Source organism: Muscardinus avellanarius (genome assembly GCF_963383645.1).
Source record: "Muscardinus avellanarius genome assembly, chromosome: 7".
Classification (NCBI taxonomy): Eukaryota; Metazoa; Chordata; class Mammalia; order Rodentia; family Gliridae; genus Muscardinus; species Muscardinus avellanarius.
The window spans coordinates 87,515,598-87,529,206 of NC_137793.1; the positions used below are offsets into that span (position 1 = coordinate 87,515,598).

The following is a 13,609-nucleotide window of genomic DNA, read 5'->3' on the forward strand; positions in this document are numbered from 1 at the left end:
TGAAAAAAAAAAAAAAAGGAATAAAAAATAGGGTTAGGGGTATAGTCCAGAAGTAGAATGTCCCTAGGTTCAATCTCCAGTTCCTCAAAAAAAATTTTATTTTGATTATTTATTTATTTATTTACTTACTTGTGGTACTGGGGGATTTAACCCAGAGGCATTCTCCCTATAAGATACAGCCCCGGCTCTATTTATTTATTTATTTATTTATTTATTTATTTATTTATTTGCAGTACTGGGGATGGAACCCAGGGGCATTCTTCCTCCAAGCTACACTCCCAGTCCTTTTTTTTTTTTTTTTTGGTGGTACTGGGGGTGGAACCCAGAGGCTTTCTACCTCCAGGCTATACTCTCAGACCTTTTTTTTTTTTTTTTGAAACAGGGTCTCCCTAAGTTGCTGAGAGCCTCACTAAGTAGCTGAGGCTGGCTTCGAACCTGCGTGATTCTCCTGTCTCAGCCTCCCAAGTGCGGGGATTACAAGCATGTGCCACTACGCCCGGCTTAATCTTTATTTTATTTTTTGCGGGTCTGGGGATGGAACCCAGGGGCATTTGACCTCCAAGCTACACCCCCTTCCCTGTTTTTTATTCTTTATTTTGAAACCGGGTCTCACTGAGTTGCAGAGGGCCTCACTAAGTAGCTGAGGCTGTCCGGAAACCGCGATCCTCCAGGTCTCAGCCTCCCAAATGCTGGGATTACAAGCGTGCGCCACCACGTCCGGCTTTAATCATTATTTTGAAACCGGGTCTCACTGAGTTGCAGAGGGCCTCACTAAGTAGCTGAGGCTGTCCGCGAACCGCGATCCTGCAGGTCTCAGCCTCCCGAATGCTGGGATTACAAGCGTGCGCCACAATGCCAGGCTTAGCGAGTTCAACTTCTGATGAGAATCCGTTTTTTGGCTTCTGATGTCAGTTCTACAGATTCCCCATGATTTCCTCACTCCCCCTCCTCCATTACAATTCACCCCCACCCCTTTGGTGTGAACAAGTAAGTGCATGTATACACACCTATGCATGCATGCATGCACATCTACATCCTGTATTTGGGCTAGTTCAAGCATCCCAAGAATCTAGGAATTCTGGGAGTGACCAGTCTTTCCCCATATTGTGTTAAGCTACATCTGTCCCAACAGAAGATATTCTTTTTTTTGCGGGTCTGGGGATGGAACCCAGGGGCATTTGACCTCCAAGCTACATCCCCTGCCCTATTTTATATTCTTCATTTTGAAACCGGGTCTCACCGAGGGCCTCACTAAGTAGCTGAGGCTGTCCGTGAACTGTGATCCTCTGGTCTCAGCCTCCCAAATGCTGGGATTACATGCATGCGCCACCACGCCAGGCTAACAGAAGATATTCTTAACCAAAGTTACTGGTGGAGAAGGAAAGGAACCAATCTCTTCTAACATCTCGATGGGCACCAAAAGAACAATGCAGTTCTCTCTCCACCCCCCCCCTCTCTCTCTTTCCCCCCCACACCTCATTCCCCTGTCCACCCCCCATGCCACTCACACAAGCTAGCATAAAATAACTTCATGATTTTAATTTTTATACTCTTGCCTGTTTATCATTGACTCCGATCAGCTTTTTCTTCCCAGATGTAGATATGCCTGATCATCAGACCTCCGACCTGTCTAGCGTTTACTACCAGCCTCACACAGCTCACGTGGTACCCCTGGATTTTTGTAATTGTCTCCTCAAACAGCTGCCCTTGTATTAGATAGCCCAGAATGGCATAGCTGGTACAATGCTGCAGCATCCCTTCGGGGTTGTAACCCAGCTCCACCTGCCCCTTCTCGAGGATATACTTTCCATCCACGATGGAGCCGGTCATCACCTGCACTTTGCTCAGATTAGCTGGACGGTTTAAAATCACTGTCAAGTGGTTCCCTTTTTTAACATCGTATGTCCAGAAGAATGATTCGTCCAGAGTGTAGGCCTCCCAGGGGAGATGAACATCATACACCTTCATATCTGTGAAAACTGCTCCAGGGGGGTTGTTGGGACCATTAGGGTCTGTTTCCTGAACCACCATGTTCTTCTCCTCCTGGTCATCAAAGTTGCGGTGTAATTGCCTGTGGTAGAAGAGGAATGGCTTATGGAAGATTGGGTTTTGCTGGACCAGGAGGGTACGGAAATCAAGGATGAGTTTGTCGAGAGGTTTTTCCTTGTGGAAAAGGAGGAGGAAATGGGCGAGGCGTGGAAGGTCCCTGTTGTGGAAGAGTTTGCCAAGGAAACCCATGTTAGAGAACTCCAGTACTGCCCATGAGTCAGACTTCAAGGCGGTCACCTTCGAGTGAATGTGGGTGATAAAGTTGGGGGAACAGAAGACATTGTCATCTAATAAGAGGAAGTAAGTAGAGAGATTTGTAGCAAAGCTCATGAGAAAGGCATGATCTATGTTCTCCTTGGAGAATTTCCTACGATGGGCCTCATCTGGGATGCTGTCCTCCGTGGGGTAGATATCAGATGGAGCATGGATCAGCAGCAATTTCCCTGCCAGGATCTGTGTACCGAACAGTCTTGAAATATGGGAGATGGTTTCTTTGAGCCAGACAAGGTTAGAGTCTGCCAGGTGGACCAGCACTGTGAGACGATTCTGTTCCGCCAGAGACAAGGAGTGGTACAGAGAGGTCAGTGTGTACAAGAGGCTGCTTTTATCCCATCGTGACACTGAGGAGATCCCCACTGTCAGCCAGGCTAAGTGAGGGCAAAACAGGGACAGTGGTCAGTGCATGTTAGTGATGAGGCTCGTCAAAAGGATTAGAGGTAGGGACACTCTTTGGGACACGCTCTCTTTTTTCCCTTTCCTACCTCCCGTCTGTTCTTTCCCTTGGCAGAGATGTTTACATCCTCACTACTCTAAGTGCTTCTTAGTCCGGCCCAGCAGCCTCATCCGCAAGCTCAGAACACATACAGAATTTTAATCTCTTCTTCAGAATAAAGTCATATGCACATGTACACTTGAGAAGTACTAAGCTAGGTGATGCTGAGTCTCTTGTGTCCCTCTGGACTTTTGAACCTCAAACTCTGAGTCTTAATAAATATGAGCTATTATTTTGGTTATTATGATTATTTTTGTTTTTATCCAGTTCATCTTTCCAAAGGACCCCTTTGAAGAAGGTTTACTAGAAAAAAAGGAATTTTCTAGGGCTGGGAATACAGTTCAATGGGAAACTGCTTGCCTAGCATGAACCAGGCTCTGGGCTCAATCCCCAGTACAAAGGAAGGAGGAAAGGAAGAAAGGAAGGGAGGGAGGAAGGGAGGAAAGATGAAGGGGGGTTCCCTAGAACTCAGGAGCCCAAAGTTCTTGTCCAGGTATGCTACTGCTTTTGTGATCTTTAGCAGGTCCTTTCGCTTGAGTTTAGTTCTAAACCCATAAAGTTTAGAAAGTTGAACTATATAACTCTAAAACCCCTTCTAATAGCCGGGTGTGGTGGCACACACTTGTAATCCCCGCACTTGGAAGGCTGAGACAGGAGGATCATGCAGGTTCGAAGCCAGCCTCAGATGCTTAGTGAGACCCTCAGCAACTCAGTGAGACCCTGTTTCCAAATGAAATAGAAAATAGGTCTGGCTGGGCGTGGTGGCACATGCTTGTAATTCAAGTGCTCGGGAGGCAGAGACAGGAGGATCGCACAGGTTCGAAGCCAGCCTCACTGACTTAAGAGACCCTGTTTCCAAATAAAATATAAAATAGGTCTGGGAGTATAACCCAGAGGAAGAAAGGTTCCATCCCCAGTACCACAAAAAAAAAGAAAGAAAGAAAGAAAGAAAGAAAGAAAGAAAGAAAGAAAGAAAGAAAGAAAGAAAGAAAATAGGTCTGGGAGTATAACCTGAAGGTAAAAATCTCCTGGGTTCCATCCCCAGCACCACAAATAAATAAATAAATATTAAAACCCCTTCAAATCCATAAATTCTCCAATAATCCAGCAATTGCACCTTTTGTGTGTATATATGGTACTAGAGATTGAACCCAGAGACATTCTACCTCTGAGCTATACCCCCAGGCCTATTTTATTCTATTTTTTCAGTACTGGGTATGGAACCGGGGCATTCTACCGCTGACCTACACCCCCAGCCCTATTTTTTATTTTGAAAAAAGGTCTCACTAAGTTGCAGAAGGCCTCACTAAGTAGCTGAGGCTGGCTGTAAACCACGATCCTCCTGTCTCAACCTCACAAGTACTGGGAATACAAGCGTGTACCACCATGCCCAGCTCTATTTTATTTTTATTATTATTTTTTTTGCAGTACTACGGATTGAAACCAGGGGCATTCTACCTCTGAGCTACACTCCCAGCCCTATTTATTTTGAAACAGGGTCTCACTAAATTGTGGAGGGCCTCACTAAGTACCTCAGGCTAGCTGTGAACTGGATCCTCCTGTCTCAGTCTACCGAGTACTGGGATTATAAGCATGCACCATCATGTCTGGCTCTATTTAATTTTTATTTATTTATTTATTTATTTTTGTTGGTGCTGGGGATGGAACTCAGGGGCCCTCTACCTCTGGGCTAAACTCCCAGACCTATTTTATATTTTATTTGGAGACAGGGACTCTTAAGCCAGCTGAGGCTGGCTTCGAACCTGCACGATCCTCCTGTCTCAGTCTCCCAAGCGCAGGGATTACAAGCGTGCGCCACCACGCCCGGCTAATTTTTTTTTTTTTTTTTTTTTTTTTTTTTTGCGGGTCTGGGGATGGAACCCAGGGGCATTCGACCTCCGAGCTATACACCCTGTCCTATTTTTTATTCTTTTTATTTTGAAACCAGGTCTCACTGAGTTGCAAAGGGCCTCACTAAGTAGCTAAGGCTGTCCGAGAACCGTGATCCTCTGGTTTCAGCCTCCCAAATGTTGGGATTACAAGCGTGTGTCACCACACCAGGATTAATTTTTAATTTTGAAACAGGGTCTCAGAGTTGTGGTGGGACCTTGCAAAATTGCTGAGGCTGGCTTCCAACCTGTGATCCTCTTGTCTTAGCTCCCCAAGTATTGGGAATACAGACATGCACTACCACACCTGGCTTACACCTTCTCATAACAACTACATCTTCCTTCCCATAATTCTATCTTTTTTTTTGGTGGTACTGGGGGTGGAACTCAGAGGCTTTCTATCTCCGGGCTATACTCCCTGACCCTTTTTTTAAATATATATTTTATTTGGAAACAGGGTCTCACTAAGTTGCTGAAAGCCTCACTAAGTAGCTGAGGCTGGCTTCGAATCCATGCGATCCTCCTGTCTCAGCCTCCCAAGCGCGGGGATTACAAGCGTGTGCCACCACGCCCGGCATAATTCTATCTTATTTTTATCATAGTTATGTATTTTATCATAGTTATGTATTTCTATTCTTATTTCTCTACCTAAATATACATATAGACAACCTCAATCTCAGCTTCTTTTTTTTTGTTTTTTGGTGGTACTGGGGTTCCTGGAAGTCCTTCTACCTCCGGGCTACACCCCCAGACCTATTTTATATTTTTGAAACAGGGTCTCTTACACCAGCGCGGCTGGCTTCGAACCTGCGCGATCCTCCTGTCTACGCCTCCCAAGTGCGGGGATTACAAGCGTGCGCCACCACGCCCGGCTCAGCTTCTTTTTAATACTACACTTGGTTTCTTTTCCTTTTTCATTTAGATGCTGCAAAGCTACAGTCATCCATTCCTAGGGTATCAATCATAATTGCAGAAGCAAATGCTTAGTTACATAAAATAAGAAGACTCATGCTCCTTCTTTACCCCATTGGAACATGTACAATCTTGCAGATAAAAGTTAACACAATGTAATATTCAGTGATGTTTTATGTGATTAACATATTTATTCCACCTTCTTTTTTTTTTTTTTTTTTCAGTACTGGAGATGGAACCCAAGGGCATTCTACCTCCGAGCTACACCCCCAGCCCTATTTTTTATTCCTTTTTTTTTTTTTTTTTTTTTTTGGCAGGTCTAGGGATGGAACCCAGAGGCATGTGACCTCCGAGCTACACCCCTGCCCAATTTTTTATTCTTTATTTTGAAACAGGGTCTCACTGAGTTGCAGAGGGCCTCACTAAGTAACTGAGGCTGTCGCTAACCGTGATCCTCAGTCTCAGCCTCCCAAATGCTGGGATTACAAGCGTTGTGCCACTACGCCCAGTTTTTATTCTTTATTCTTTTTTTTTTTTTTAAAGATCTATTTTTTTTTTTTTTTTTTTTTGGTGGTACTGGGGTTCCTGGAAGCCCTTCTACTTCCGGGCTACACTCCCAGACCTATTTTTACATTTTTTTAAATTTGGAAACAGGGTCTCCTAAACCAGCGCTCGTGGCTGGCTTCGAACCTGCGTGATCCTCCTGTCTCTGCCTCCCAAGCTCGGGGATTACAAGCGTGCGCCACCACGCCCGGCCTTAAAGTACTTTCTTTTTTTTTTTTTTTTTTTTGGTGGTACTGAGGTTCCTGGAAGCCCTTCTACCTCCGGGCTACACTCCCAGACCTATTTTTACATTTTCATTTTGGAAACAGGGTCTCCTAAACCAGCGCGCGCGGCTGGCTTCGAACCTGCGCGATCCTCCTGTCTCTGCCTCCCAAGCGCGGGGATTACAAGCGTGCGCCACCACGCCCGGCTATTCTTTATTCTTGAAACAGAGTCTCACTGGGTTGCAAAGGGCCTCACTAAGTAATAGCTGAGGTTGTCCTCGAATCACAATCCTCCTGTCTCAGCCTCCCAAATGCTGGGATTACAAGCGTGCACCACCACGCTCAGTGCAACAATTAACTTTTTTTTTGTGTGTGTGGTACTGGGAGTTGAACTGAGGGGCATTCTACCTCTGAGCTACATCCCCTGCCCTCTTTTTTAGTTTAATTTGTGGTACTGGGGATTGAATCTAGGAGCATTCTATCTCTGAGTTACACTATCAGCCCTATTTTATTTTTGTTCTGAAACAGAATTCTCACTAGATGATGAGAGCCTCACTACTTGCTGAGGTTGTCCTCGAACTTGTGATCCTCCTGTCTCAGCCTTCCAAGTACTGGGATTGCAGGTGTGCACCACCACACTGGACTGACCATTCTTTCTTTCTCTTTCTTTCTTTCTTTCTTTCTTTCTTTCTTTCTTTCTTTCTTTCTTTCTTTCTTTCTTTCTTTCTTGGTACTGGGGATTCTTTCTTTCTTGGTACTGGGGATTGAACCCTGGGACATTCTACCTCTGAGCTACACCCCCAGACCTATTTTTTATTCTTTATTTGGAAACAGAGTCTCACTAAGTTGCAAGGCCTCAATAAATAGCTGAGGCTGGCTTTAAACCTGTGATCCTCCAGTCTCAGCCTCCCAAGTACTAGGGTTACAAATATGTGCCACCATGCCTGGCTGCTTTATTATTTTTTATTTTGAAACAGTCTCACTAAGTTGCAGAGGGCCTGGCTAAATTGCTGGTTCTGGCCTTGAACCTGCAATCCTCCTGTCTCGAACTCTCAAGTACTGAAATTACAAGTGTGTACCACCTCACCTGGCTTATAACAACTTTTTTTTTTTTGGTGGTACTGGGGATGGAACCCAGGGACATTCTACCTCTGAGCGACACTCCCAGCCGATATTTTATTCTTTATTTATTTTTAAATAGGGCCTCACTGAGTTGCAACGGGCCTCACTAAGTTGCTGAGTCTGTCTACGAACTGCAATCTTCCTGTCTCAGCCTCCCAAATGCTGGGATTCCAAGTGTGCACTACCACACCTGGCTCATAACAACTAGTTTTTTTTTTTTTTTTTTTGGTGGTACTGGGGTTCCTGGAAGCCCTTCTACCTCTGGGATACACTCCCACGGGCTACACTCCCAGACCTATTTTTTAACTTTTTATTTGGAAACAGGGTCTCTTAAGCCAGTGTGGCTGGCTCCGAACCTGCGCGATCCTCCTGTCTCCGCCTCCCAAGCGCGGGAATTACAAGCGTGCGCACACCCGGCCGATAACAACTAGTTTTTAGCCGGGCGTGGTGGCGCATGCTTGTAATCCCCGTGTTTGGGACGCTGAGACAGGAGGATTGCACAGGTTCGAAGCCAGCCTCAGCTACTTAGTGAGGCTCTCAGCAACTTAGGGAGACCCTATTTCCAAAATAAAATATAAATGGGTCTGGGAGTATAGCCCAGAGATAGAAAGCCTCTGGGTTCCACCCCCAGTACCACCCCCCAAAAAACAACAACAACAACAACAACAACAAAAAAAAGCTAGCTTTTATCTTTTCTTCCTTTCTACTCATAGTCCTGTATGAATGTCCTGGAGAGTGGCAAGAATTGTCCATCAGATGGAAATACTCCTGGATGCAATTCTGCCTTCTTTCCTTCCTAACTGCCTTACTTCTCTTGAAGCCCCTGCTTCCCCTGAGGTAATCCATCCCATCTCTTCCTGGCACTTACTCTTTTTTCTCTTCTGGATTTTTTCCATATATTTAAAGGCGATGTTCTGCAGGTCTTCTGGTAGTTCCAGCTTCTTTGTAGACCCATAATTGTCCTGGGGCATTTGACAAAGGCAAAACATACACCTCCCATCATAAACAGGACAACACTCATTCCCCTGTGGTTTCCCAAGGCTTTCAAGGGCAAAGGGTAGAGTGGAGAACCCCCCCCCCCCATGAGCCCAGCATGTTAGCAGGATGCCCGGCCATTGGCCATAGGACCCAGGACTCAGTGACATTCATTCTCTTCCTTAAATATGAAAAATAAATGTCACTTTTTTTTTGTGGTACTGGGAATGGAACCCAGGGCCTTTTCTACCTCTGGGCTATACTCCCAGACCTATTTTATACTTTATTTGGAAACAGGGTCTCACTAAGTTGCTGAGAGCCTCACTAAGTAGCAGAGGCTGGCTTCGAGCCTGTGCGATCCTCCTGTCTCAGCCTCCCAAGCGCGGTGATTACAAGTGTGCACCACCACGCCAAGCTAAATGTCATTTCTTCATGGATTAAAGGGTCTAGGACCACATCCCAATGCCCTTTGGAGCTTCCTGCTCTTGGGTGGAGAGGTACAGGAAGGAGGGAAGCCCAGGAGCTTTGGAGAATAGCCTGTCCTCACCATTCCCACCCTATACCCCGATTCCCAAACTGAGAGGAAAGGTTGCTAGTTGGTCCTTAAATGGTCACTACTTTTTGGTTATCTTCAATTTCCTTGGGGATGTTCAAAACCATGAAGAGCCACAGGAATACAATGCCCGTTATGGCTAGGAAGCAGCGCCTCGTGGAAAACCACATTGTGTCTGTGTCGGGATGAAGTTCCTATGGTAAGAAATCAACAGGTAAAGCTGGGCGGGGGTAGTGGGACTCCAGGGCACACGCAGAACTTCCCTCAGGCCTCTAGAAGGCTCCTCCCCTCAGACGCCCCGCCCCCAAACCCTATTGGCCCGCTGGTGCCTGGCTAATTTGCGTTTTTTTTTTTTTTTTTTTTTTTGTGGTACTGGGGTTCCTGGAAGCCCTTCTATCTTCGGACTACACTCCCAGACCTATTTTTACATTTTTTTTTTTTTTTTTTATTCGGAAACAGGGTCTCCTAAGCCAGCGCGAGCGCGGCTGGCTTCTAACCTGCGCGATCCTCCTGTCTCTGCCTCCCAAGCGCGGGGATTACAAGCGTGCGCCACCACTCCCGGCTAATTTGCGTTTAAATGCGCTCTTTTATTTGATTTGGGGACTCTGTTGTAATACAGCTTTACTTGTTTTTCAAAGAAGGAAAGTCACAGCTTGGTGTAGCCTGGTGGTACACACCAGTAATCCCAGTACTTGGGAGACCAAGACAGGAGGATTGCTGGTTTGAGGACAGCCCCAGAATGTAGCAAGACTTAGCAACCTAGTGAGACCCTGATTCAAAGCAATAAAAAAGGCTGGGGATGTAGCTCAGAGGTAGAATGGTTCTGTGTTCAAACCCCAGTACTAGGAGGGATGAGGGGGCCTGGGAGAAGAAGAAAGTCACCTGTCTCGTGACACTGGCTGCCTTCATGTTATGGTATGTTTGGAGATTCAACTTTCTCAAAGTTTCTCCAACTCAAAATGATGGGATGATGAGATCTGGCTGAGATTTTTAAATTTAAATACATATGCATATATACATATATTTATACATATATTTACATTTATTTATTTATTTATTATTTATTTATTTATGGTACTGGGGATGGAATCCAGGGGCTTTCTACCTCCAGGCTACCCTCCCAGACCTATTTTGTATTTTATTTGGAAACAGGGTCTCACTAAGTTGCTGAAAGCCTCACTAAGTAGCTAAGGTTGGCTTTGAACCTGTGCGATCCTCCTGTCTCAGCCTCCCAAGTACTGAGATTGCAAGCATGCACCACACCTGGCTACATATGTATTTTTCTAGAGATTGAACCCAGGGGCATTCTACCTCCAAGCCACACCCTCCCCCCCCACCATATCTTTCATATATATATATATATATATATTTTTTTTTTTTTCTTAGGTACTGGAATGGAACCCAGGGACATTCTATCTCCAAGCTACACCCCAAGCCCTATTTTTTATTCTTTATTTTGAAACAGGGTCTTACTGAATTTCAAAGAGCCTTACTAATTAGTAGCTGAGGCTGTCCTTGAACCGCAATCCTCCCATCTTTGCCTCCCAAATGCTGGGATTACAAGGGTGTGTCACCATGCCCGGCTTATATTATTTGTGTGTGTGTGTGTGTGTGTGTGTGTGTGTGTGTGTGTGTATGTGTTACTGGGAGTGGAACCCAGAGGCTTTCTACCTCCAGGCTATACTCCCAGACCTATTTTATATTTTATTTGGAAACAGGGTCTCAATACATTGCTGAGAGCCTCACTAAGTAGCTGAGGCTGGCTTTGATCCTCCTGTCTCAGCCTCCCGAGCGCGGGGATTACAAGCGTGCGCCACCACACCCGGCTCTCTCAGTGCTATTTTATATTTTATTTGGAAACTGGGTCTCAGTAAGTTGCTGAGAGCCTCACTAAGTAGCTGAGGTTGGCTTCAAACTTGCGGAATCCTCCTATCTCAGCGTCCCAAGCACTGGGATTACAAGTGTGCGCCACCACGCCTGGCTTTTATATTATATTTTGAAACAAGGTCTCACTAAGCTGTGAGGGCCATGCTGAGTTACTGAGACTGGCCTCAAACCTGTGATCTTCGTGTCTTAGCTTCCCAAGCACTGGGGATTACAGGTGTGTACTACCAAGCCCAGCTTTGCTGGGACTATAGTCAACCGAAGCTCCAGTAAGTCCTTTCTTTTCGTATCCTATCATATCTTTTCTTTTCTTTTCCTTTCTCTCTCTTTCCTTCTTTCTTTCTTTCTTCCTTTCCCTCCCTCCCTCCCTTTCTTTCTTTCTTTCTTTCTTTCTTTCTTTCTTTCTTTCTTTCTTTCTTTCTTTCTTTCTTTCTTTCTTTCTTTCTTTCTTTCTGTGGTACTGGGGATGGAACCGAGGGGCATTCTACCTCTGAGCTACATCCCCAGCCCTATTTTATATTCTTTATTTTGAAATAGGGTCTCGCTGAGTTGCCAAGAGCCTCACTAAGTAGTAGATGAGGTGTGCGCGCTCCCTCGTGCGCTATCTCTCCCTCTCCCTGTCTGTCTGTCTCTCTATCTATCTATCTATCGTGTGTGTGTGTGTGTGTGTGTGTGTGTGTGTGTGTGCGCGCGCGCGCCTGTGTGTGTTACTAGGAATTGAATCCTGGGCCATTTTACTGAGCTATATTCCTTGTCCTATTTTTTTTTTTTTTTAAACAGGGTCTTCTTAGGTTGCTGTGAGTCTCACTAAGTTGTTGAGGCTGTCCTCAATCCTGTGATTCTGTCTCAACCCCCAAGTACTCGTTTTACCAGAGGGCACCACCAAGCCCCAGGGGAAAAGATATTCTTAATTTATTCCAATCTCTAATCTTATTCACAGACCTTGACTGGAACATGATTCTGTTAATGTAGAGCAGAGGTACCTCTTCTAGAGTGTCATGTTATTGGAATTCAGGCCAACAAAGCCTCAAAAGTGTTTAGATGATTCCTTCTTCCTCTCTTGGAGCCTTTTCTCTAGTGAGAATGTTTCTCTGATTATCAAAGGAAAGAGTTTAATATGCCTTGTCACCTGCTCTCAATTCTTTCCCTGTGCTCTCAGTGAACAAAGGAAAAGAAATTGTAGTAATTGCTTTCTCTGCTCCAGAGGCCATATATTCTTTAATCCCTCCCATTTTCAGGGATGCCCCCCAGTTTAGTATTCTGCTGGAAGTTAACATACTTCTCTCTCCTAGCCATATAGTTTTTTAAATAAAAATTATAAGCCGGGTGTGGTGGCGCACACTTTGTAATCCCCGTACTTGAGAGGCTGAGACAGGAAGATTGCACAGGTTCGAAGCCAGCCTCAGCTACTTAGTGAGGCTCTCAGCAACTTAGTGAGACCCCGTTTCCAGATAAAATATAAAATAGGTCTGGGATTTCATCCCCAGTACCACAATAAATAAATAAATGTTATAAAAGTAATATATATATATAGGAGTAAGGCTTTACAAATTAAAATTTTCTTACCTGATTTTCTTACGCAAAGACTCTTTGTCACACAGGTTGTTCAGACACACAGCTCTATGTAAAAGGAATATAGTTCTCTAGACCATAAGCACATGGATAATACACTGAACAGAAAGGCTTTACAATTTTGATTAAAGGATTTCACCCTCATACACACAGCTCCGTCCCCCTCTTAACCTCCTGTGCTGTTGGCCACTCAGGGTAGGACTGCTCTCATTCAGCCTGAGTTCTGTTTGATGGGCTTCCAGAAGAGAGAGAGGAGAGAGAAAGAAAGAGGAGCTGGCGTGATGAGGGCCGGCACTCCAGAACTGAGCGCAGGGAGAGGCAGGCGCAGCCACCTGAGGTCTCCACAGCTTTCTCTCCTTGCGCCCGGCTGCCTCTGTGATGCTACTCTTATGTCCTCGTCACCTCCTCCACTGGCATCAGAGGCACTCATGTATGGGACTTTCATGTGAGCAGCTCATGCTTCATAATCCAGAGCAAGCTGGGCGTGGTGGCACACCCTTGTAATCCCAGCATTGGGGAGGCTGAGACAGGAGGATCGTGGTTTGGGGACAGCCTCAGCTACTTAGTGAGGCCCTCTGCAACTTAGTGAGATTCTGCCCTATTTTATATTCTTTATTTTGAAACCGGGTCTCACTGAATTGCAGAGGGCCTTGCTAAGTAGCTGAGGCTGTCCGCGAACCACGATCCTCAGGTCTCAGCCTCCCGAATGCTGGGATTACAAGTGTGTGCCACCACGCCCAGTGATAGTCTTTATATATTTTGAAACAGGGTCTCACTGAGTTGCAGGGGCCTCACTAAGTAGCTTAGGTTGGCGTGAACCTATGATCCTCCTGTCTCAGCCTTCCGAATGCTGGGATTACAAGGGTGTGCAACAACGCCTGGCTTGGCATTTTATCTCTGAACTAAACCCCCAGTCCTATTTCTTAAAATTTAAAACAGGATCTCACTAGATTGATGGATCTCTCACTACTTGTTGAAGCTGTTCTCAAACTCGTGCTCCTCCTGTCTTAGCCTCCCAAGCACTGGGATTACAGCCATGTACCACTGCCCTCCCACTTTTTTTTTTTAACTGGGTATTGAACTCAGGGGCATTCTCCCTCTGAGCTACACCACC

General features: G+C 45.4%; 1 protein-coding gene across 1 annotated transcript; it reads right to left on the reverse strand.

The window, feature by feature from the left end:
* Nucleotides 1-1,563: 1,563 nt before the first annotated feature.
* LOC308265141 (alpha-1,3-mannosyl-glycoprotein 4-beta-N-acetylglucosaminyltransferase-like protein MGAT4E) lies at nucleotides 1,564-9,209 on the reverse strand (the record flags this gene model as incomplete). Its single annotated transcript, XM_080698734.1, has 3 exons — nucleotides 1,564-2,696; nucleotides 8,380-8,473; nucleotides 9,105-9,209. The coding sequence occupies 3 exons, from the start codon at nucleotides 9,207-9,209 to the stop codon at nucleotides 1,564-1,566; spliced, it is 1,332 nt and encodes a 443-aa protein (XP_080554860.1).
* Nucleotides 9,210-13,609: the final 4,400 nt, after the last annotated feature.